We start from the raw sequence: 25,560 nt of genomic DNA, 5'->3' as shown, positions 1-25,560 counted from the left end.
TGATGTGAAACACTGATATCTCTTTTCTGGGTTTGCTTTGTAGATCCTGAGTCTGGTTGGTGTAAATGGACTCCATTTGGGAGAGTTAAACAGTCTGCTACTCCCAACGAAAAACGCCACATCTGTGCCAGTGATCAAGGGGATACTGATAGTGATAAATAATGTTGTCCCCAAGCAGCCTTAAGCCAGTGCCGAAAAGCCAACCAGACAGAAGACATGGATTCGTGAAATGCGACAAACACATCAGGAGCTAGTGAAAACAACCTTGATGCCAGTCGTGCAAGATACGGTCGTAGGAAGGCGAAAACACTCTCATATGATCACCCAAGAGGAGGATATGAGGATATATCTGGCCCAGCAAGTACTGAACATATCACGCTTTTGTCTTACTGATGTGCCCAATGCTGAAGCTTTATTGACTACGTGTTTAGTAGCGGTGCCGATGACTGTTCCGGTTTTAAAGCATATCTTCGGCGTCGCACACAATGATTCTTTAGTTCAAGATTCAGATATTAGACAATCATTTTCAGTTTATGAATACTGTCGGTTCTGCCAAGAGACTGACCGTAAATGGAGAAATTTGACACGTGTTATTACTTATAATATAACCCAAGGTGATGTATGCTACGTTATGACATGCAATGCACAAGAAATTGGCAAATGCCGACAAATAGAGTTGACCAATCAGCACAATCATACAATGTTCGAGAGAAGACTATGTTCGCGAGTGTCACGCAAATGCACCAGTGTAAATAACACTATGTCTTGTAATCATACAGTGATAACTGCCAGTCATTTGAATCATGTGAAACTTCCAACAGGATGGCTCTTTTCATGTGGTAACAATACATATACTTATATTCCAGCTAATATTTCTGGAGGTCCATGTGCTTGAACTCTATTAGGACTAATGATGTTTCCTTTACACCCAGCGATAACTCGAGGTAAAAGGTCAACTTTCGAATCTGTAGGTCTATCTCCTGACTGTGATTCACATGTACATTTGTTATCAGAAGCTGAGGTTCTAGCATTAACCCTTTCATTAGTGGGAGTTTGGGGTTTAGCTGCTGGAGGTTACAAATCTTTGATGAAATTAACATGTTTAGTAGTTAAAAGCCTTAATCATACTTCGCAGGCATTAGAAGAATTACTCCTTGATAGTCAAGTTATTAGAAAAGCAACTTTGCAGAACAGAGCTGCTGTTGATTATCTATTGCTAAAACATAATTTAGGGTGTAACGCATTTGAAGGTATGTGTTGTTTCAATTTAAGTGACCATTCACGATTTATTGAAAGTCATATTCGAGGTTTGAGGGATCTCATTTCTCAAGTGTCTCAAGATCATAATAGAAATTGGTGGGATTGGTTATTTTCATGGATACCTGATATTGGGGATACACTACGTTACATTTTTGCTTGCATTTTTATTATATTGTCGATTATAATTGCTTGGTGTTGCATTCAATGTACTCCCAATTTAGTTTTAACATTTTGTAGGCTTCAGAGACCGGTTCCTGTGCCACCGGGCTATGGAAGTTAAATATCCAAGGGTGGAATTGTTATGCTTGATCTAAAATGGCGCTGGTGCGCAATGCATTCTGGGAGGGCTCGGAGCCATGACGGATATTTACTTCATGCCGCAGTGAAAAGCTGCACACATTTTGCTGAGTGTTAGATTCACGGTGCTGAGAAAAACATGCTTTCCAAACCTGGTATGCGGTCAAGGACATTTCTGCTGGGAAAGCCAACTTTGTTATGGTTTGCTACTGTTCTCTGTGGAGCGTGTTTTTAGAGAAGGGAGGCACTGCGCTTCTTGGGGGGAGCTCTCGATTGACCCAGCTGGCAACCGACGGCTGTTCCTCAACTGCGCAAGTGCAATTTTCAGAAGGTTCGAGAATTGACTCTCCTTTGTGTAGTGTGTATATATGCGGAAGCCTGGAGGTGGTGAGGTGAGACTTCAGCCGGAGAAGGACGCTTACGTCCGGCCCTCCTGTGAGCTGTGGTGCTCTCGGCCTGGCTGTTCCCGGGATCTTCCAGCCACTTCTGGACGAGATGAGGAATCCTGTTACGCTCACAGTGATTTATTTCCTTTTAAATTCTTTACTTCTTCTGTGATTTATGTCCATATTATTTTTGTGAGTTATTTCTATGTACTTCTAAGCTTTGAATAAATAGCCGTATAAGAGCTGATTATCTTCTAAGAGTGCGTGGCTGTGAGTTATTGTGTCTGTCTACGTTCAAAGCATTTGCTCTATGATTGCATTGATGATTTATGTTTGTTCTGTGCACTTTGGGGAGAGCAATACAGTGACCAAGCACAAAAGAACATGTCTCAAACAGAATCTAGAACCCCAAGAATGGTCTCTGGAAAAAACCTGTGTAAAGAGGGTAAGCTACCATATCCGTTCTCCCTCCCACACCCTAATTTTCTATAGGGTTGGCATAAAGTTCTGTCCCTATCTCACTCTTTCCTGACTTTGATCGGCGAGGGCTTGGTCAAGGATCCCTTCCTAGGCTTGGAATTGACTGTGCTACTTAACTGAACTATAAACCATAACCACTGGCATCAACCAATCACATAGTAAACCTTCCTAAAAAGTATAACTTTGAAACTGATGTCTTTAGGGCACAAAATCCCAAATCATCGTAGGGCTGGACTTGCTAAGTGTTAGAGAACTGTTTTGGGGTTACTCTAAAGTGTTTCTACTGAACTTTATAGATCTGACTACTTACATGTGGTACACTCATTATTGAATGAAATGCTTTCTATCTTCTCCTAAGTGTGAATGTACTTATCTGTTTTAAAGTAATTGTGTGACACTATTTGCCTAGAGGTGTTATTGCTTATTGTGCATTTTAAAGGTCTAATAAATCATTGGATAATAATTTGTACTTGCGTGTCCAACTGGAATTATTGGTGTTGCTTTGTTTGGACTCATTGTAGCCCTAGACCACTCCCACACCCCTCTTTAGTCTAAGCTTTGTCACCCTGCTACCTATCTTGATTGGGTTTAGCTAGACTTCAGTGTTTCCTGCTCACCATAATAGGTTGGCCTCCCTAAATCCACACTCGCGGTCGATTTTAGAAATCCTTCTTAACAGCATCTAGCAACATAGTCAAGGAACAAAGACTCCAAGAATGTGAAAGTAGCTACCAGGTCCTGTGGAAAAAGTCCACTATTGCAGGATGAGGTGATCAAACGACATCAGGATTTCCCAGTCACTGTTCCAACTCCAGATCCAGATCCAGGGATTGCACAAGAAGGCCCTGGGCCAGACACTACATAGACAAAGCCAGTAGGCCCACAAGAGATGACAGGACATCTGCAGCTTCAAGACTCCACAGCACTGGCATTTTTGATGCAGGCTAGTGATACTTAGGTGGGGACAAAAAGACTTCTTGACAGGGGCACCATTGGTATCTCGATGAGGAGCAGTTAAAGGAATTCAACGATAGGTATGCCACAATGGAGCATACAAATTTAAGCAGCAGCAAAACACCACTTTCAGCACAGCACCAGGGCAACCTATATCTGTCCTAGTCCCTGACAAATGAGGCAGGTGCTCAATAGGATTCACACTGCAGGCTGCAGAGAAGGAGGATCCGACTGCTCCCGCTGGATAGAGGGAGAAAGAGCCAGAGACAGTATTCCACTGCATTAGAGGATAGCAAGGACATTTTCATTATCTTCAGCTCTTCAGACTAATTCCACATAGGTTCAGAGGAACGGCTCTGGATCCCCCGGAGAAATATGCATACACAGTACTGGGGGCTCTCCCAGGCCTCCAATCAGGATCGATGCATCATTCTCGGGAGGATAACTCAGGGTCAACATGCTCGTCTTGGAAGCAAGATGACGCAGAGCCACACATGTTCGATCCCTGAGTCCGCGCTTATAAACCTGTTTTGTTGGCCATCAACATATACCTTTGCTGGCACACAGACCAGGATGTAGATAGGGGTGTCTAGGAGGCCCCTCATCTAGTCAGCACTGGATGCCACTCTCAGAAAGGTACCTGTGCGGGTTCTGTATAGCACCCAAAAAAGGCACCAAGGGCCAAAATAGCTGTTCCTCAAAGAAATACACAAAGGACAGCCACTAAACAAAATGTATAGGGCATAGGGCTTAAAAAGTTGTTTTTGGTCACTATGTCCATCTTCAAGAAGCAACCGGCTGCCAACACAGTAAAAAGGCTACAAATTAAGCCAAATGAAACGTATAAAGATGCCACCAGACAGACACAAAACACTTTTAAAAAGGGAATGGAACCACTGGCCACCAGGGGGCGCACGGATGATATCGCTCTCCGTGTAGGCTTTGTGCAAGGGTCCTGAAAAGTGGGTTGAGCCCCGACCACGAGACCCCCATCTGTTACCTCATCGACGAAAACCAGCATCGGAAGTGTCCAGGCACCACCCGGAGAAAACCCGGAGCAAAACGCAGCCTTTTTCGTGGAAAAAACTCCCCCTGCGCCACACGCAGCACGAAGGCTGGAGGGGCCTGCATGCCTCCTCCACACGCGGAGTCGTGATACGCGCGGCACCGGGGAGAGCGCTCCAACCCACATTGCTACTGGGGCCCACTCTAAAGTACACGCATATCTCCTCCCGCAGGCCCACCCAGCTGTCCCGCGGCCTCCAGGTTCGTGAATTTGAGTCCCGGTCTGGTCGCCGGATCCCGTGTGGCGTTGGATCATGCCCGTGAAACACCCCTGTCCTACGGTGACGCGGTATCACCTCTCTTCACCCCACTTGCTTGAGCTGCTCCTGTTGCTCGCCGTGTGCGCTGAGCCCCCTTTTGGATTCTAACACGGCTGATGAATTGAATGGTGAGTGAGGCCTGGAGCTGTTGAGGTGCCCGTTGTGATCCGCCCTCCCCCCCGGTGGCATAGGTGAAATGAACCACAGTGCTCTGAGTACCGGAGATACGGGAGGAGGCCCTGGGCAGGTCTAGCCAGGCAGCAGAGGGCTGAGGGTTGGGCCCCTGTTTCTCAGGGCGTGCGCCCTCCTCAGCCCCCCACTCGAACCCTGAGGCTTACCGAAACGAACTACACTGAGCATTGGGCCTGGGCTAAGCTGCGTGCATGAGGGTGGCCTGAAGAGGCTGTGCGTGGACTCCTCTCCTTGGGGACCGCCCGGGACCCGAATTGAAGGCCAATACACCGAGCGAACGAGAACATTGGATATTGGATATTGGATTCTCACACGGCATACTGTTTTCGCACATAAGCCCATACCTTTCAAGCTCCCACTCTGGCAGGGCTGACCTCTGGCACATTGTTGAGACCTACCCACTTCATCGACGGGGTCCCGCCGCCCATGAACCATAAGGACAGATTGGCAAAATACAAGTTCACACCAACCCACGAAACTCTGAAGTCCCCCATTGACCTTAAGATGTCGACTGTTGGGTCTGAGGCCGCGGCAACCAAGGCGGATGTCGCTGATCTACTCGCGGAGAAGCGAAGCATGAGGGCAGACATAGGCAGCAAAATCGACAAAATTACACAGAGAATGGACAAAATGGAGGACAGGCTGGAGCAGGTCGAACACAATCAAACCTCCCTGAATACGTTGGAAGCCCAAATGGACCACCGCATTGCGGAAGTAGAACGCAAGGAAGAGGCATTACGCCTAAAGGTTGACGATCTTGAAAGCGGGGAACGCCGTTATAACATACATGTCTTCGGCATCCCCGAAAAAGGAAGGAGAATCTGATTCATACCTGAAACAGACCTTGCACGCCATCCTGAAGCTCCTTTTTAAGGATGAGACAGTGGATGAACCCAAACTTTATCGCATCCACAGAGCCGGAGGCAGGCCAGGAGGTCCGCGTTCGGTCCTGGCTAGGTTTCACAACTAGGTGGACAGAGCCAGGATTTTAGAAAAAGCCAGACACGCTTTGTTGCTTAGTCTCGGCTATGCTACCATCTCGCTTTACCAGGACCTATCATCGCTCACGCCCGCAATGAGAAAGAAATGCTCCCCGATTACGAAAATGCTGAAGGATAAAGACACCAGGTATCGGTGGGGTTATCCATTCTCACTCACCTTTGAGTGGGAGAGTTCAACAGTGAAACTGGTTTCGGAAAAAGACATTGCAGACTACATATCTGACATGTTGGGTACCCAGGAGGAGGGCCCCGCTCATGGAGAGTCGAGGAGGGAGGAAGGTGAATGGCACACTAAGGGCCCGCGGCGCAGACGGATCCAAGGCTCCAGGAAATTTCGGAGAATGAACAATTCACAGGACATGGAACACTAATCTGGCCACCAGACTGGCATGCTAGGCCGCTGGGGGCAAACTAATTCTGTGGTGAGTGATCCGGTTGAAGCTGGTCGATTGAGCGCTGCCCGAGGCAGAGAGAAGCGATGAGGGTGCGTCAGACTGAAGGGTTCTTGTATTACATACACCAAAGATGTGCCCGATTCTCTAGTCGCACCTCTGGACTCTAATGTGTTACCCATTTCGTGCGAATGGTGAACTTGACCATGTATGTTTAGGATGCCCAGAAAGAGATACGACGTAACACTAATGCTGGCACGATCACTTTGGGGGGGGTCAGAGTTTTTGTTTTTGGTTTGTTGATAAATTACGAGCACATAGTTGGGGGCTCACTGTTATTGATGTCTATATTAAGATAGGACCGCTTGTTTCGCGGTCTCCACTGGTGGTCCGGGACCGACTGGGTGATGTTAACCCAGACGGGTCGGGCTCCGAACGTAGGGGGGAAAGGGGTGGAGGTGAGGGTGGGGCGGGTGGCAAACACATACTTTGTCACAACACAGACCTGAGGGGTACGAAAACACAATCTGGATACATAAAGGGTCATTATATGTACTGGACGGGTCAGTTTTTGTCCTCCGAAGGACTAACTGAGACCCATTCCGAAGAATACGAACCACACACTGCAACATCAAACATGACACGGGCCATGAAGCAGACAAACTGGCTGCATATACACTTACCCAAGGCTCAAGATGGCACCTACACTCTACAAAGACACGTTACGCATTTGCACACTCAATGTCAAGGGTTTGAACACCCCCACAAAGAGATCCATGGTTGCCAGGGAATTTAGAAGATCAAATATAGATATTCTATTCCTCCAAGAAACGCGATATTGAAAGGGTGAGGAGAGAGTGATCCCAGTACAGGAGATCGGACCCTCCTTCTGGAGCTCAGGTATCTCGAAAAGGCGGGGGTGGGGATCCTAATCCGCAAAGGCCTCCGGATGACAATTCTTGGGACATGGATGGACAGGGAGGGGAGGGCTCTCATAGTCGTGGGAAGCATACGGGGCACAACAGTTACCCTTGCTACGCTTTATGCGCCTAACCAAGGGCAAAATAGGTTCCTCCACAAAATCAGTGAGAAGGTTTTCGCCATGGCCAAGGGACACAGTTCTCGGTGGGGATTTTAACACGTGGATGGACAGTTCAAAGGATAGACAAACTAAAGCTGACGTGGCAGATCAACCCAACACGCGGAACGAGGCGGACATTAAACTAACCCTTAATCTTTATGGTCTCGTGGACAGTTGGCGTCACTTGCACCCGACGGATAGAGGCTTCACCTTCCACTCCCTCCCCCACGACACGCTCACGCGTATCGATTACATCTTCCTCTCAGATGGCCTCTTGCACACATTGCAAGCGGCAACTATATACCCCTCTGCTTGGACGGATCATGATATGGTTATGGTGGATATACTCTGGAACGACCTGGCCCCCCGGAATACCAAATGGAGATGTAATGACTCCTTATGGGCTGACTCCGTCTTCAAGGAAGCTTTGGAAACCGAGATCGAGCAGTTCTTCGCTTCTAATGACACAGGGGAGGTAGGGAAGACATCCGTATGGGAGGCAGCCAAGGCAACTTGGAGGGGGGTGCTTATAAGGGAAGGGGCCCAAAAAAAACGAGAACGTGCCCTGATAGAGAAGGGCCTTAGGGAAAGGCTCTGTAAGGTCCAGAACCTGGCACAGTCCTCCCCATCTGAAAGACCCAATTATATTGCAGAAGCTAAACTACTCGGGGAGGAGTTGAAAATACTTATTGCGGGCAAAACTGCCCAGACCCTACAATACCTCAAACAAAAATATTATGAGAAGGGCGACAAGGCGGATGCCCTCTTGGCGGCTCGTCTCTGTGCACAGAAGGCGGAGAGATGGGTTGAACTTATCGAAAGGACGGATGGCACCCTCATGGACACGACAGTGACTTCCCCCGAGGACGTACAAGAAGCATTTGCCTTCTTCTATGAATATCTATATGTAAGTGACCCCCCCTCCTGTGGGAAGCATAGACATGTACCTCAAGGAGGTGCACATCCCCTCACTCACACTCACGGAAGCCGATTCCCTAGACATGTCAGTCACAGAGGAGGAAGTTGTAGAAGCCATAAAGCGCTTGAAGACAGGTAAAGCCCCAGGAGATGATGGATTCACGCCCGGTTTCTACAAGACATTCTCCACTCTCATTGCCCCCTTTCTTGCATCTCTGTTCAATCACATCTACGACACAGGTCACGCCCCTCCATCCTTCTCTCAGGCCCTCCTTACAGTCATTCCAAAGGAGGGTAGAGATCCTAAATACTCCAGCTCCTATCGTATCATTTCTCTCCTCAATATCAACGCTAATATTTATGCCAGGGTCATTGCGGCCCGACTCGAAACGTACCTCCCTAGGTTAATACATTCTGACCAAGTTGGTTTCGTTCTTGGGAGACAGGGCGCGGACACAATGAGAAAAACACTTTGCTTACTCGACGAGGCACATGGTATGGGAGGGGCCCCATCACTTTTGTCGTTAGATGCCGAGAAGGCCTTTGATAGGGTGTCATGGGAATTTCTGGAACAGGTATTGGTCTCGAACGGGTTAGAGCCAAAACTCTGCCGCGCCATCAAAGCGCTGTACACCTCCCCCACAACTTCAGTAGTGGTGAATGGAGGTTACTCACGATGGTTTCCACTGGAAAGGGGGACGAGGCAGGGCTGCCCACTGTCAGCGATATTATTTGTAATGTCCCTTGAACCGTTAGCTCAAAAATTGAGACAAGATAGTAGAGTCAAGGGTATCACAGTAGGTGATCGGGAATACAAACTGGGCCTATATGCTGATGATATCTTATTACACTTAACTGATCCCTTAGATTCGGTCCCGGCCGCGCTTGAAATAATTGAAGAATATGGTCAGTTGGCAGGCCTGAAAAATAACACTGCAAAATCTGTCCTCCTCCCAATTGACAAAAGTAGAGACTCTGAGGTTGAACGCTTTGCCCCCCTAGGAGTAAAAGTCAGTCTCACCACGCTCCGATACTTGGGTATTAATGTTACTCGGGACCTAGGATCCCTATATGAAGCCAATTTCCCACCATTGTCACTTGCCCTTCAAAAAGAAATTCAAAGATGGTCCAAGCTCACCATCTCTTGGCTGGGCCGTTTAAATGCCATAACAATGGTGATCCTCCCTAAAATACTATATTTGTTCCAAATGCTTCCCCCAGAATACTTCCCGAACACAAGAAAATTGCTACTGGCCTTCTATTGGCAAGGCCAAAAGCCTAGAATTCCGAGATCCTTGCTCCAGCTTCGAAAAGACAATGCAGGGGTAGGCCTACCGGACATCGAAACATACTATAGGGTGGCCCAACTCCGGGTCCTCCTTCCACATGTCAGGCAGCAGTCAGAGCCACAGTGGATAGCCCTGGATAACTATCACCTCCGTCCCTTTATTTTGGGTGAATGGCTATGGGTGCCTGGGTCCCAATTGCGTAATAGCATCAAATCCCATCCCATTATAGGTACAATATGGGCAATATGGAAACCGGGCAAGAAAATGGTCAGAGTTACGACATGGCCCTCTCCTCTGGGCCACTTATGGTCCCCGGGGATCCGAGATGCAATCCTGGAACCAGGAAGCTTTGAGACCTGGTACCAGGCTGGTCTAGAAAGGGCAGGTCAACTATGGAGAAATGGCTCTTTTATAACCATTCAGGAACTTCAGGAGGCACTTGGCATAGGCTCGCTCTCGGTTTTCCTATACATGAGACTCAAGGGGGTATTGACAAGGCCGATATAGAAAGAACAATTGCAGAGGGACCTTACCCCATTCGAGAGAATTCTTGACATGCACGGGTTCCAGAGGTCTGATAAGTGCAATGTACCTGGCATTGATTGAGGTCGATATTACACCCTCCCAGACACTCAAAGGCAGATGGGAATCGGATATGGGTAGGCAAATTTCACTAAAGTTATGGCTTCAAATATGTAGACGGATGGCGAAATCATCTATATCTTGTTAGTATAAACTACATGCTATCAAGTTAATGTATAGATGGCAATATGACCCAACCCGGCTTGCCAAAATGTATCAAGGTGTAAGCCCATACTGCTGGAGGGGCTGCGGGAAGCGGGCTGATTATTGGCATATGTGGTGGGGATGTGCAGTGGTCCAAGCCTATTGGTCAGAGGTTCTTAGCTGGATTAGGGACCTAGATGATGTCGAAAGAGAGAAACAACCACTGCTGATCTAGTTTGGCTTCATTGAAACGGAGGACACGATCATGAAAGCACCCAAAATGGTGTTAGGTCTGTTGATGGCTGCACAAGCCTGTCTAACCATGGTATGGAAAAGAGCCACACTCCCTAGCAAGACTGAGTGGCTGGGTGTTGCTCTGAGTATTTACAGAATGGAAAACCTGACTGCAGCCTTACATGGAAATCGTACCAATGTTGAGAACGCATGGTCAGAATTTTGTGCTACATATGCTACGTGAAAAGAATGTGTGCAAAACACTGCTGAATTTTGTGTCATTTTAGTCAATTGCTGATGGAGCCTGTCTTGCCAGGGTCTTGCGTTATGCTGTGCACACTTGCCTTATGTCATGAGTATATATGCGGTTCTTTGGTAATGTTTAAATTTGTGTTCAATCCCCAGACGGTGACATGTGAAGGGGGCAGGGGGGCGGGGTAAAGAAAGTGGGTTTTGTTGACGTTATTGATTGATTATTTCATTCCAAGAGACTTTATACGCTCGATATGAAAATGTTACTTGCTGTGAACAATCTTTTTCTTTCGACTCACTATTCGAATTTGAATGTAATTGTCTGTCGAACTTTTACAAAACCAATAAAATTGAAATTAAAAAAAAAAAAAGGCAATGGAGTTTGTCCCTTTTTGGCCGAGGGTGCTTTGTTAATGCGCCTGCCCAAGTCGCTGTATGGGCTTCTTAGGGTTGCATATACAAATACAGTTAAAGCCTTCAGGGGCCATTCAGAAGAGGTCCCTGTGTCAGTATAAACAAGGTAGCATCTAAAATTCCAGCAAATGTCAGGGGAAATTGTCAGCAAAGAGTCAGAAATCACTTTCTGACCCGACTGCTCGACTACAGCTACCATAAGTGAGCCAAGGAAAACCTAACTATTTTTAGCTCACCTAGGTTTAGAAACAAAACCCCTTGCTATGAACACAACGCTGGGACAACCATCTCTCGACAACCTACTATAGGAGACAGATTACTATTTTTGCTTTTTCTCCCAGACAATAACAAATCATTTGTGCACAGTTGGTGTTTTGTGGAATTCTGGTTTAGCAATAGATAAGAACAAAGGTTTTAAAATGTGAATTATTGGGAGGAGTTTTCTCGTTAGGAAAGTGTTCTATAAGCCGTTAAAGCATGGAGCTATTCATGGTTTACGATTAATAACTGGAACCTCTTATCGACAACTTAAATTCCCACAATTTGAGTACCTTCTTTCAGGCTTTGCAGGCACCGACACGCTGCTGGGGAGGGTTGCTGTCCGTGCCACATCCTCCTCGTCCTCTTCCTCATCATCCTCTTGCTCGTCCTCTTCCTGGCCTTCGCTGTTCAATTTCTTCACTTTCACCACAGAGCTGACCGATGGCAACTTTCTCCTCCTTGGGTTTTCTTCCTGGTTATGGTAATACAAAAACATGACTGGCTTGTAATATAGACTTAGACATGAATCTGCAACAGATTGATTACAGTGACAGTGTATTAGGCATTGCTAGCGAATCAGATCTGCAGACCTAGCCATGTTGGAGTGAGGTTCAGGGGGCCGGGGCCCGGGCCCATGCCCGCTATCTAGCGTGGACAGGAGAAGAAAACCAGCGGCGGTGGACTGAGATTCAGCAGTAAGGGGAGGAACTGCGATGCTGCACCAGGACAGCCGTGCCTCCAGCAATAGCGGCGGCAGGATGCAACAGCATACTGGTCAGCCTGCAGAGTGTGCCGGATCCCAATGGACCTCGCCAGGCACCGGATGTGTGATTTTTTTTTTCGTACATGCCGCCAGTGTGGTTTTTTGGAGTGCTTCAACCGCATGGGAGCATGTGTTTTTGATATTTTACGAATTTGGCTGAATTCGCACCCCTAGCACCAACCATGTTATGAGGTTGAGCGCTAGTTTTAGCTAAATTGGTGTGTTTAATATATATATATATATATATATATATATATGGGATACATTACTCACCGTAATCGTATTTCTGATGCTTGTATCTGCTTAGATTCACATGCTGTGCATAGGCCGACATCTAGTGGAAGCTGCGGAGTATTACAGTTTGTTTTTCGAAAGTCGAAAATGGGCGTCGACACAGGCGTGCCAGTAATACTATCCCTAGTGTGACGTCCACTGTACCCAAGATCCCTCACGCGTGTAGGATCCTCAGATTGTATTTTTTCTGACATGAGGAAGCATGAGGAGTAGCGTGAGTACAGATAATCCAAGCAGATAGACAGAAAAGGTAAGACTACAAGCAATCATGCGCCTTCTCTCGGAGGGGAGGAAGGGTGGGTCGCATGTGAATCTAAGCAGATACAAGCATCAGAAATACGATTACGGTGAGTAATGTATCCCTTCTGAGGCTTGTGGAATCTGCTTAGATCACATGCTGTGCATAGATTAGCGAGCAGTACAAGAAGAAGGAGGTGGGATGTGAGAAGGGTCATGAGCAAACAGGTGTCTTAGAACCGCTTGTCCCACTTGTGTATCTGTCTTGGAATGAGTGTCAATGCAGTAATGCTGAGTAAAAGTGTGAATAGAGCTCCAAGTAGCCGCTTTGCAAATGGTGTCGAGGGGAACATTTGCAATGAAAGCCAGAGTGGCACCAATGCCTCTAGTAGAGTGGGCCCTTGGCGTAAAAGGCAGAGTCTTGTCAGAAAGAGAGTAACACAGCTGTATACAGTTGATAATCCACTTCGAGATAGCGCCCTTAGAGACGCGATCCCCCTCTCTGCCTGTAGCTACGGAGACAAACAGTTGATCTGTTTTCCTTAGCGGTCTGGTTTTATTTACATAGTATAGGACCGCCCTACGCACATCTAGGGTGTGTAGTTTCACCTCAGCCGAGCTTTGCGGGTTCTGGAAGAAAGCCGGAAGCTCGATGGACTGGTTTACATGGAACTTGGATATGAATTTAGGTGAGAACCTAGGGTGTGTGCGTAAAACCAGTTTGTCCTTGTGGATAGTAAAGAAAGGATCCTGCACTGACAGAGCCTGAATTTCACTGACCCTTCTTATGGAGGTAATGGCTACTAAGAAGGCCGTTTTATAAGTCAGGTGTTTGAGACTACTTTTATGCATGGGTTCGAATGGGGGTCCCATGAGCTTAGCTAGCACCACGTTGAGGTCCCATCCTGGCGGTGGGTTCGAAATAGGAGGGTGAAGTCTCTTTACTCCTTCCATGAAGGCTTTAACCACTGGTACTTTCCACCACGAGACCTTGTTATGGGATGTGGTGTAAGCCGAGAGGGCTGCCAGGTGTACTTTCAGCGAGTTAAAAACCAACCCTGCATCCAGCAGGTGGAGCATGTATGTCACAACGTTGGAAGGAGTGCAATCAACCGGGTTGATTTGTTTATTCTGGCACCAGATAACGAATCTTTTCCACTTATCAAAGTAACAGTGCCTTGTATTTGGTTTCCTGGACTCCTTTAGAATGTCCATACACCTCTGTGGTAATTTGAGATGTCCAAACTCTATGACTTCAGGAGCCATGCTGCTAGGTTCATAGAGTTGGGTTCCTGATGCACTGTTTGACCCTGTTGCTGGGACAGTAGGTTGTACCAGGCTGGGAGTCTGATGGGTTCGCACACCGCCATCCTGCGTAGGTGTGGAAACCATGGTTGTCTCGCCCACATGGGAGCAACTAGGATGAGCGTCATAGATTCCTTGTTCATCTTGTACACCACCTTCCTGATGAGAGGAGTTGGTGGAAAAGCGTACGCAAACATCCCTGACCAGTTCATCCACAGGGCATTCCCTTGGGAGTCCGGCTGGGGGAACCTGGATGCAAATCCTGGGCATTGTTTGTTTTCGCTTGTGGCGAATAGGTCTATAGTGGGGAAACCCCACTGAGAGAAGAGATCTTCTACTACGTCTCTGTGAAGGACCCATTCGTGTTCTTCTGGGAGGGAGTTTCTGCTTAGAGCATCCGCTAGGGAATTGAGCTCCCCTGGAACATGTTGCGATGACAGGAAGATGTTCCGTCTGAGTGCCCATATCCATATTTTCTGGGCAAGCTTGGACAGATTTGGCGAACGAGTCCCCCCTTGCTTGTTCAGATAGAACATGGCTGTCGTGCTGTCCGTCCTGATCTGCACCGACAAGTTCAGTAGATGGGGCTCGAACGCCTTTAGCGCTCGGAATACTGCCAGAAGCTCTAGCAGATTGATGTGGTTCTTGGCTACTGAGTGAGACCAGAGACCCTGAGCTGTGTGGTGGAGATGGTGAGCTCCCCACCCAGTCAGGCATGCATCTGTAGTTACCACGGCTTGTACTTCGGGATCGTAAAAGGGTTTCCCCTTTGCGAGATTCTCTCTTGTCCACCAGTGTAGGCTCTGTACGAGTGTTGGCGAAACGACCACTAGATCGTCCCAATGACCACTTGCCTGAGACCACTGTTTCGCCAACCATTCCTGCATGGGACGCATGCGCAGACGCGCGTGGGGGACCAGGTAAATGCATGACGCCATCATGCCCAGTAACCGCATAGCTTTGCGTACTGTTATCTGTTGACCTGACTGATAATGCGGAATTTGCAGAAGTATATTCCGAATTCTCTCTTCCGAAGGGAAGGTCAATCCTTTCTGAGTATCTAGGATAGCTCCTAGAAACTGTTTTGAGGTGCTTGGCACCAGACTTGACTTTTTCTCGTTGATGGAGAAGCCTAATTCGTGGAGGAGGTCGATAGTCCTCTGAATGTTTGACCTGCAAATTCCTGGGGTTTCCCCCGTTATGAGCCAGTCGTCCAGATAAGGGTACACCGGGATTGCTTCCCTGCGTAGGTGTGCAGCCGCCACCGCCAGTACCTTGGTGAATACCCTTGGTGCTGAAGCTATCCCGAAGGGCAGTACCTTGAATTGGTAGTGGCGACTGTCCACCTTGAAGCGCAAGTACTTTTTGTGCGCTGGGAGCATGGAAATATGAAAATAAGCATCTTTCATATCCAAGGTTGCCATGTAATCCCCCTTTTTTAGGAGGGGGATTACCTCTTGTAGCGTGGTCATACGGAATTTTTGGGGCTTGACATATTTGTTGGCAGGCCGTAAGTCCAATACTGGGCGCATTGTCAAATCTTTCTTTGGCACAAGGAAGTAAGTTGAATAGATACCCTTGTTTACCTGGTGTCCTGGGACGAGTTCTATCGCGTCCTTTTCTAGCAGAATGGCGATCTCCTCGAGAAGGATCCTTTGATGCTCTAGGGAGTGCACTCTTTGTCGTGGAGGATGATTCCGGGGACGCTGCAGTAGTTCTATACAATATCCTGCGGATACTGTTGACAGCACCCATCTGTCTGAGGTGATCCCTTCCCAAGCCTGGGTGAAGGTGGAAATGCGTCCCCCTACTGGGGTTGCGTGGCAAGGGACCCTGAACTGAGCGTCACTGTTTTGGTGGAGGCGTGCCACCGCCCTTGTTGGGGCTGCCTCTGCCTCTTCCACGACCTCTCTTGTTACCCCTGCCGTAACTCTGGGTAGACTGCTGGTTGTTATTCCATTGTGTACCTTGTCCCTGGGCATAGTTGCCTCTTTGTGAATTTTGGCCGCGTGGGCGACGAAAATTATTGTTCCCCCTCTGGTTAGGGGGTTTGTTGGTAAGCTGGCCAAGGGATTTGAGAGTCTCATATTCATCTTTGGCATTTTTAAGTGCGTCTTCGACCGCTTTCCCAAACAATAGGTCGGGTTCCACTGGCTTGTCTATTAAAGAAGCCTGGGTTTCTGTCTTGAATCCCGACTGCCGTAACCACGCATGTCTCTTGATAACAGTACCTTCTGCTATCAATCTCCCTGCGTTGTCAGCGGCGTCGAAAGTTGCTTTTAAAATGCAACCAGACACGGCTCTCCCCTCTGCCGAGATCCGAGCCAGCTGGCCCTTTAACGGTTCTGGAGCAGAGGCAATGAGCGCCGCGACTTCTTCCCATTGATGGCAATTGTAACTAGCCAACAGGGTGGTGGAATTTGCAATCCTTGCTTGGTAGGCGGACGTTGAGGCTACCTTTCTGCCAAACCCGTAAAGTTTTTTGCTCTCCTTGTCGGGAGGAGCTTCTGATGAAGATAAGGGCGTGCCAGCCCTCTTTCTAGTGTTGGTCACCACTAGGGAATCTGGTTTAAGATGTCCCTTTATATACAGAGGGTCAGACTGGGCTGCCCGGAAAATCTTTTCAATTCTGGGGTTGACAGCTCTGGTGAGGTTAGGATTCACCAGGGAAGGATCTATTCTTCGTTGGATGGATTTGAGGATAGGGATGGTCTGAGCGACCGGTCTTCTCTCTCCTACAAACTCCTCCGCGAAGTCCCTTTCCTCCTGTACACCGTGGGTGTCGATGTGGAAGTGTTCCGCTGCTCGAGCGAGAACCTCGTTAAGGAGGGGCTGGTTATCAACTGGAGAGTCAGTAACTGGGGCTTCGCTTTGTACTGGGGAATCTACTCTGTAAATTTCCTGCTCATCTTCTCCCTCCTCCAGGTCCTCATCCTCTGCATAGTAATCTGTCCCGGTTTGTTCTTCCATAATTGCAAACTCCTGGTCCTCTTCAGGGAAAACTTGTCCCTGATAACTGGGGAGTGGAGTAGAATATGGAGTGGAGTAAGGCTGAACCTTGAAGGGTTCAGGTCTTTCGACCCGGGGCTTTTTACTTAGCGGGATAGGATCGGAGGAGCCTGAGGGTGTGGCCCCTTGAGGGTTATATGAAAGAAAGTGTTCTGGGTTCTTATCATAAAAATCAGCCAAGGAAGACATCCTAGACATAACCCTGTCTATGTCTTCACTGGACCATTCCCTGGAACAGGGTATTACTTTAGCAGGTGATTTATTTTCAAGGGTAGACTTGTGTTTGCTTGTCTGCTTAGGCTTTACAGGGGTGGAAGGCTGTGCTTTCCGCTGTTTCCCCCCTTCTCCGTGCGTGGAAAAATGTTTTCCCTGTCCCTTGGGGGCCCCAGAGACTTTCGACGCCTGGCGTCGAGGGTCTGGAAAGGTATCTGTGTGCTTCGGGCGTGGGGCCTCACTGATGTTAACCGCGGTCTCGGTATCTTGGAGCGCGGCCTGGGGGTGGAAGTCGTCTTCGTCTCCCGACGATCGAACTTCCGTTAGTGTGTGTAGCGAGGCACTCTTGGCAAGAGTGGATGATTGCCTTGCGTCGTGAGGCGATCTCGATCGAGAGCGCCCAGAGGACACCGAGTCGGACCGTTCTTTTTGTGCCTCTTTCCGGGAAGTCGACGTCGTCGAGGTCCGGTTGGTCTTAGTGTGTTTAGTGTGTGTTAGGTGTGTAGCGCTTGCGTCGCCGGGGGTCTTCCCCATAGCCGCCTTGCCGGACGACCTTCCGAGGTCGGGGACCTGCGCTCGTCGGCTGTCTTTCGACGCCGTAATGCCCTCGCCGTCCGAAAGTACGGCGTCGCTGCCATCGCTGAAGGCGCCCTCCGCTGCCATGGCCTCCTGCCTGGCGTGGTGGGCCCAACGCTTTGTCGAACGGTCCTTAAGTGTCTTAGGTTTAAACCTACTACACGCTCTGCAGTTCGCTTCGGGGTGATCCCTCGGCAAGCAGAGATTGCACGTGGCGTGCCTGTCGACCCAAGGGTATTTGCGATTGCACTTGGGGCAGAATTGAAAAGGGGTACCCTCCATACGCACCTTAAGGCAGCGGGCTGCTAAGTGTAGGAATATATATAAATGTAACTATATATCAAGAGTGAAGAGTATGTACCACCCCCCACTCTCCCTACTTGTAAGGGCCGAGGCCAGCGGCCTACTAGGCCCGGGCCGAGGCCAGCGGCCTACCGAGGCCCAGATCCGTCGTGCAGCAGTCGACGGTCGATGACTTCTCCAGCCGTCGTCGAGGTTGAGGGTCGACGTTGGGGTGGGGAAGGGAATGAATAAGAATTAAAATTATAATAACAGCAAAAGTATGGCTAAGGCCAGGGAACTCCGCAAGATGCTTCCGACCAGTATGGCGGAAAAAAACAATCTGAGGATCCTACACGCGTGAGGGATCTTGGGTACAGTGGACGTCACACTAGGGATAGTATTACTGGCACGCCTGTGTCGACGCCCATTTTCGACTTTCGAAAAACAAACTGTAATACTCCGCAGCTTCCACTAGATGTCGGCCTATGCACAGCATGTGATCTAAGCAGATTCCACAAGCCTCAGAAATATATATACACTACCAAAAAACATTGTTAAAGGGACAATGGTTAAGTTGACCTACTAAGAACCTATCCCCTTTACTGAAAAAACTATCCTAATGGAAGGTTCTGGTTACAGCGCCCTACTAAAAACCTATCAAATTCAATGACAAAAAACGTTGTTACAGGGACTTTATGGTTCAGTTGCCCTAAGAAACACCTATCAAATTCAGTGCAACAAGTACATGAAAGGAACATTATAGTTACTTTGCACTAATAACAACCTATCCATATTATGGTTACAAGCTCAACCGAAAACCTCCAGAAATTCGGCAGTTATGGTAAGCTAAGCAACCATAACTTTCGCAACCACTGTGCACTGCTTAGACTTAGAGGCAAAAGGCCCAGATGTGACACGTGCAACCCTGCAACTATCGCAATGTCCGCAGACTTAACTTGCTGTTGGCACGGGAGAGGGGGAATACATTTTACCCAGGGTTGGGGATTTCGTTTGGAGTGCTGGCTCTGAAAAGAGCATTTTTAAAAAAATGTTTGTATTTTTAAAGCTGCTTCCATAGAAACGCCTTTTTTGCAGTTTTTATATGTTTTTTGGTTTTTGTAGTTCAGTTCACATTTTTACAGTAGCGTCTTCAGTGCAGCCTGTAGATTGTAAAACAAAATATCATTGCCACTGGTTGTCAAAGAAATGCCATTTGCCTGGAAAAGGGGCACATATCGAGACCCAATGTTGTCATTCTCATAGGAGAACATCCCAGCAGCACTAAAGAAGTCACACATGCTTCTGTTGATAAGACCCCTTCCGACCTCTGGCTGGCGACAACATTTGCTGGAATAGTCCCATACTATTCTTGGTGGTATACATGAGAAAAGCACCTTTGCAGTGGGAAAAATGCGCTTCACTGCTTTCATCAACTTCTTCAGTTGACAGTACACACATGAACAAGCCATGGAACCCAAATTCAAGGCTCCATAGTGCACAATCACAACATGTACAGTTACGAAAGTGGCCACTCGTTGACATTCTGCAAGCACAACACCAAAACTGCAGACATCTACACTGCACCACAAAGCTTCCACTCCCTCCAAATTGAAATTGCCATAAAAGCCTCTTTCGACGGCATAGTGGAACAGACCTAGCACAAGGGCATCACCCACGATGTAAATTGTGCGTCTCTCCATCTCTGTACAGCCTCACTATACAGAGTAATGAAAACAAATATTGCTGCCTTTTCCTGTGACGCACACCCCGAGCACCTGATTGGACAATCCCCAAAGTCCCATTTCCATTGGCCAGCATGCTGAGAAGCGCAGAATGTGGCACGTGCGCTTCCACAAGAACCACAAGGGCCACGCCCCAGTAAAGCAGGAGCAGTCCTTCCCCATCCACTATTTTTTGTCTATCACTACCTCATTGAGTACTGTTAAATAGTCATACATGCATCCACCAATAATATCCAAGATGTTAGCATCTAACGCTGTCAGTTCTATACAACACTTTGTATGTACCGTTACACACTCAGCCCCCAAGTGCTGTGTCATTGGAAAGCACGTCCAGTAGAAAGTTCAGCTAAAGAATGCAAGATTTGTGCATTAACATTCATCCACATGAACACCCATCACCACAAAGTGGTGGTATAAATAGTTTTTCTGCAGTATGTTTATTGCTCCGTTATAAGTGCCTCTGCGCATGGTATCTGGCACTGAGCGTCCATTACGTTCTTAAAAAGCATACTGTTTTTTTTCTCCCATCCACTGCCATCAAGTGACACTTCAATTGCATATGCTTGCAACGTTTCCATTTACCCATATCACCCATTGTAATATTGAAACAAGAACTCTCTCGCCTTTCAACAATACTATGACTTTTTTTCCCCCCACACTAGCCCATCTCCTACATAAATTGTAAAAATACGGCACCAAAAGCAGCACTGAATGTACTGAATGTATGTTACCAACCTAAAGCAAGTTCCGAAAAGCTCACTGCCTCCACAGCTGTGGTTCTCTCTAGGCTGGACTATTGCAACAGCCTCGTTCTAACTCTGCCTGCTTCTACACTCCGCCCTCTGCAACTCATCCAGAAGAGGACTGTGTGCCTTTTCCTTGGGCTCAAGTCCAGGGATCGTATCTCCCTGGGACTGAAATGTCTGCACTGGCTCCCAGTAGCTTCGAGGAATAGGTGAAAACCCTCTGCACTAAGCACACGCCCTTCTGGGCCCTGGGGCCGCAATACCTGCAACTCTCACTTCCTAAATATCCTTTTGCTCCAGATCTTCCCTCATCTGCCTCCAACTCCCTGGGTCACTCGCTTCTGCAAGCTCCCTCTGCAACAGCCTCCCTGGATCTTGAGGAGAACCATTGCCGATTCCGGAAACACCTCAAACGTTTTCTCTTTCACTCTGCTTTTTGTCCTCCTCTCCCCTGCTGACTTCCCGGCTGAAACTGATTCTGCACTGGTTACCTAGCCACCCTCAGGTCCCCAGTCCCCCCTCCCCCCTGCCAGTCGCACCCCTGCACTGGCTTTCTGGTAAACCTCGCACTTGGGGACTGTTTTCTGTATCCCTAAAATTTCCACCACCACCTGATGTCTGCACTTATCCTTGCACTTGCCACAATCGGGCCGTATTTTTACTGTCATCTTTTTCTTCTTCCCATGGACTGCACTTTCTCCTCCCCCTGCCCATGCACTTGGGCGATCTGAGTGACACCTCGCCTAGTAGGTTTGTTGTCTCCATCGCCCCTCTGTTCCCCCTCCCTTTCCTCACTGTGCGTTAAGAAACATGTGTATATCCGCACTATAAATGGCATATCATACAATATAACATCATATGATATTATACACACATTGCAAGCATAACAAGAGGATGCCTGCCACTTACCTTGTACATGTCACAAATAAAATGTCCGCAGCACCCCACTTACTGCAAACGTATGAAAAATGATTACAGAAAAGTAACACTAAATGTATGTTAGCAACTGCAAACAAGTACATACAGTGCAGGCATACACCCATGATGCCTGCCCCTTAGCTTGCACACTTCCACCATAGTCTTCTGCATGTCTCTATACAAAGAGACCTTCTACAGTTTTTCCATACACACCACAACCAGAAACGTTATTAAGCAATCCCTTTGCCTCCACAGTCCCATTTCCATGGCTACCAATCCTAAAATTACTGCGGAATCCGCAGAGTTATCGTGCTAGGAGGGGGGGGGGTTTAGGGAGGGGAAGAAGTGTGAAACAGGTTAGGGGATTGGGTCTTTATTGTACCCTTGGAAAAGAGGTTGTGTTTTTTTACGTGCTTATAAAGAACCTGTTTTTGCTCTTTATTTGAGTTTCTCTTTTGGTTGTCTCCTTACATTGTTACAGGATTGTCTTGAAACTTTTTGCACAGTGTAAAACAACACAGCATTGCCAATGATGGCCAAATAAATGCCATTTGCATGGAACCAGTGCAAATATCGTTCATCAATGATGTCATAGTCGGTGGAGAACATCCCAGTAGGGGACATAAATTGACACATGCTTCTGGTAATGAAACACCTTCCAACCTCTGGCTAGGGACAAAATACACTGGCATGGTCCCATGCTTCTCTTGGTGGTATGCTTGAGAAAACCACCTTGGCAGTCGGAAAAATCCACATCACTTCTTCCATCAACTTCTTTAGGAGACGGAGCAAACGTCCACATGACGTGTACCCCAAATTTGCAGCTCCATAATGCAGTACGACAACAACAACATTACTGACAAAGGCCACAGATCTGCAAAGATCAACCATTGTGTAAAAGTCACCAAAACTGCCCTCATAGACAGTGCCCTAGAAAGCCTCCACTCCTTCCAACGCAAAACTAATAGCCATGCCACTTTGTGCAGCATACATGTACAGATTGTGCACTAAGGTATCACCCACTATTAGGTCTCTGCACCTCTCCATCGCTGCCTGCCACCCTCACTGCATAGACTGATGGGGAAAAAATAGTAGCGGCCCTTCCTGTGAGGCACACCCTCGACACCGGATTGGCTCATTCTGCAGTTCCATTTCCATGCACACCATATGCATCCAAGGCGCAAGGTCCTCACCACAGAGAACACACCATAGTACACCTTATATTTAAATGCTCATGTCATGTGCAATTCACTCCCCATCTGCAATTGAGCCTTCCAGCCTTCAACCTAGCCACATGTTTGCATGCATGACTGCATAACGTTGCGTCGGGTGTGCTGAATGGTATGTCGGTGCCTGTGTACATTGGCCATATTTTACGTGTGGTGCTGAGCACTTCCTTTCATGCCGCAATAGCTTATAGCTCAAACTTCCTAAAGCAAGGGTCTTATAAAGGGCCTAAACACAGCAAACGCAAATGTTCACATGTGGCTCCCTATTGTGCATCAGGTGCAATGATGTACACTATATGCTAATCTACGCATAGCAGCTCACTTCTGCTGTTCTACCAAGTCTAGAATGTCCTCCACAACCATTGTGTAAAAGTCACCAACTTCAAATACATGCAGAGTTACAACTGCATGCCTCCATTGGGTTGTGGTGAAGGGCTAGGCTGTTGGGTGCATGGCCTACGTCCTACGGCCTTTGGCCACGCACTCAACGGTCTAGGCCTTGGCTACACCCACCACAACATAACAGAGCCATGCAGGCAAACATGTAGCCAGGTTCCAGAATTCACAAAGGCAACATAGGCGCCGGCACTTCTACTCAACCAGCGCCCCATAGTACAGCGATGCATGGTAACATGTTCCAGTTACCATAATCCATACACATACCACACTGATTGGCACCCCCTACCCACTTCCATTCACAAAGCATTATATTACGGCCAACCAAACAACACATTCTTGGCAACATTGGTCCGGCACCCAACACTCTAGTAAGTGCATAGAACCAATACTACACAACAACCATTACTAATCTTCACAATACAGACTACCGAAGCACATAGTTCGACCGTACCCTCTTCTATATGGACACTAATCCAACACTGCAACCTGTGGACACGCTACACCACTGCTCACTGCAGCATTTCCACCCAATGCAGCCACAACTGTAAGAAGTAACTGCATACAAGAAATAGTGCAGAGTGCAGTACAACAATTACTAATCTGCTCAATGCAAACTAACCAAGTACATATTGCATCCACTTCAACCGTACCCTCTTCCATACGGACGGACATGTGCCTCCCTAATGTGCAACACATGCAATGACCTACACTGTATGCTAATGTATGCATAGCAACTCCCTTCTGCTTTTCTACCAACTCTACAATGTCCTCCTCAACCATTGTGTAAAGGGCCCAACCTTCGAAGACCTGCAGAGTTACAACTGCATTGCTGCATTATGTTGGGGTGGCTGTGGTGAAGACCTAGGCCTAGACTGTTCGGTGCATGGCCTAAAGTATGTTTTTTAACCCTTTGTACAAACCCATACTTTTTATTCCTATTTAAAAGTACTGAAGTGCCATTTGGCTCCTTTTTTAGCTCGAACTGTCTTTATAACTTAGAGTTTGATACTGCAGTATATTAGTGTTTAATATTGAGTTGATTTCTACTATTGAAGGTTTTTCTAAATGTCTGTGTAAATAAATGTAGTATTTTTTAACCAAGAAACCTTGAGTGTAAGTGTCTACTTGAACCACTGTGATTGTGATACTTCTGTGTAACTTCTACTGCTCACATTCCCTCTTGACATAAGCCTGGCTGCTCAGCTCGCTACCAAAAGTGTGTGGTACAGACTTATACCAAAGCCTGGGTTTTGCTTACACCTGTAGTCCCAATTGTGTGCGGTGTTCCCAGAGAGTACTGCCTGCAATTCTGCCTAACAGTGGGGCATATACTTCTTTTGCAAAGTCTGGTGAGGATTCATCCAGGGAGCGCGAAGTTATAAGTCGCTGAAAAAGTGGTCTTCCTATGGGTTTAGCAACTTCACCATAACTACACAGCCGCTACAGCGGGCCGTGTAATATATATGTATTTAAACATCAAGTTTTAGTTAAGCATTCTTTAAAAAGGCAAGTGGGGTTTGGGGAGAAGGGATTGTTCTCATTTGGTTAGGGACGCCATAGTCCCCATGTTGTATAGAAATGCAATACAAATACCTTTAAAAAAATACATTTAAAAAAAAAGACAATTTTTTGTAACAGTCAAGCAAACTTTGGAATAACTTTTCAACAGTCAAAGTTGGTGAATACTCCTTGAATATACTAATACATTTCTCCTACACACTTAAGTGACTTCAAAAACAAAGATAGTATTGCATTTATATATATAACACCAATATACTTTTCAGACTCAGTTTCAGAAAGGAATGGTTAAGGAAAAATAGAAAGGTTAAAACATACTTTCTTATTGTTAGGTAAGAATTGGTGCAGTCACACTGTGTAAGACTAGACAACACTTATCTGCTTGGTATTAGGTAAAACACCTTTTGGTATAGGTCTGTACTGCACAAGTTAGTATTGTGACTTAGCAGCCAAGCCTATCTCAAGAGGGGTAAATGTGAGCTGTAGAGCTGTAGCAATGAAATTCGTAAATACAAGTAACCAAGTAATACTTACACTGAAGGTTTCAGTTATAAATATTTATTTAACAGCAATTTTAAAATAAACATTCTTTAAAAAGGCAATTTGTGCAACCATGTAAATATACTTTAAAAATACTTTTCAGACTCAAAACAAGTTAGTGCATAATCTTTGATTCCTACACCCTGAGGAGAATTCAATCACAGTAATGGCGTTTATGTATCACACTAGTTATACTTGGCAGATTCTGAGGTTACAGAAAGGAAAGGTTTAAGGAAGGAAAAGGTTAAACAGGTTCTCAGTATATGTGAGGACAACAAAATCTTTCAATGAAATCTAGCTAAGCCTTTCCCAGCAATAACAGTCTAA

General features: G+C 47.0%; 1 protein-coding gene across 2 annotated transcripts in view; it reads right to left on the bottom strand.

Moving 5' to 3' along the window:
• Positions 1 to 25,560, bottom strand: part of ZC3H14 (zinc finger CCCH-type containing 14) — a 437,675-nt gene that overhangs the window by 264,067 nt on the left and 148,048 nt on the right. For both annotated transcript variants that reach the window (XM_069637953.1, XM_069637954.1), the window contains exon 7: positions 11,753 to 11,934. In XM_069637953.1, the coding sequence (XP_069494054.1) occupies positions 11,753 to 11,934 (182 nt within the window). The remainder of the gene's footprint in view (positions 1 to 11,752; positions 11,935 to 25,560) is intronic.

The sequence above is a fragment of the Ambystoma mexicanum genome, chromosome 14 (assembly GCF_040938575.1).
Source record: "Ambystoma mexicanum isolate Mex_15411 chromosome 14, UKY_AmexF1_1, whole genome shotgun sequence".
NCBI classification, from domain to species: domain Eukaryota; kingdom Metazoa; phylum Chordata; class Amphibia; order Caudata; family Ambystomatidae; genus Ambystoma; species Ambystoma mexicanum.
This window is presented reverse-complemented; position numbering and strand designations above follow the sequence as displayed.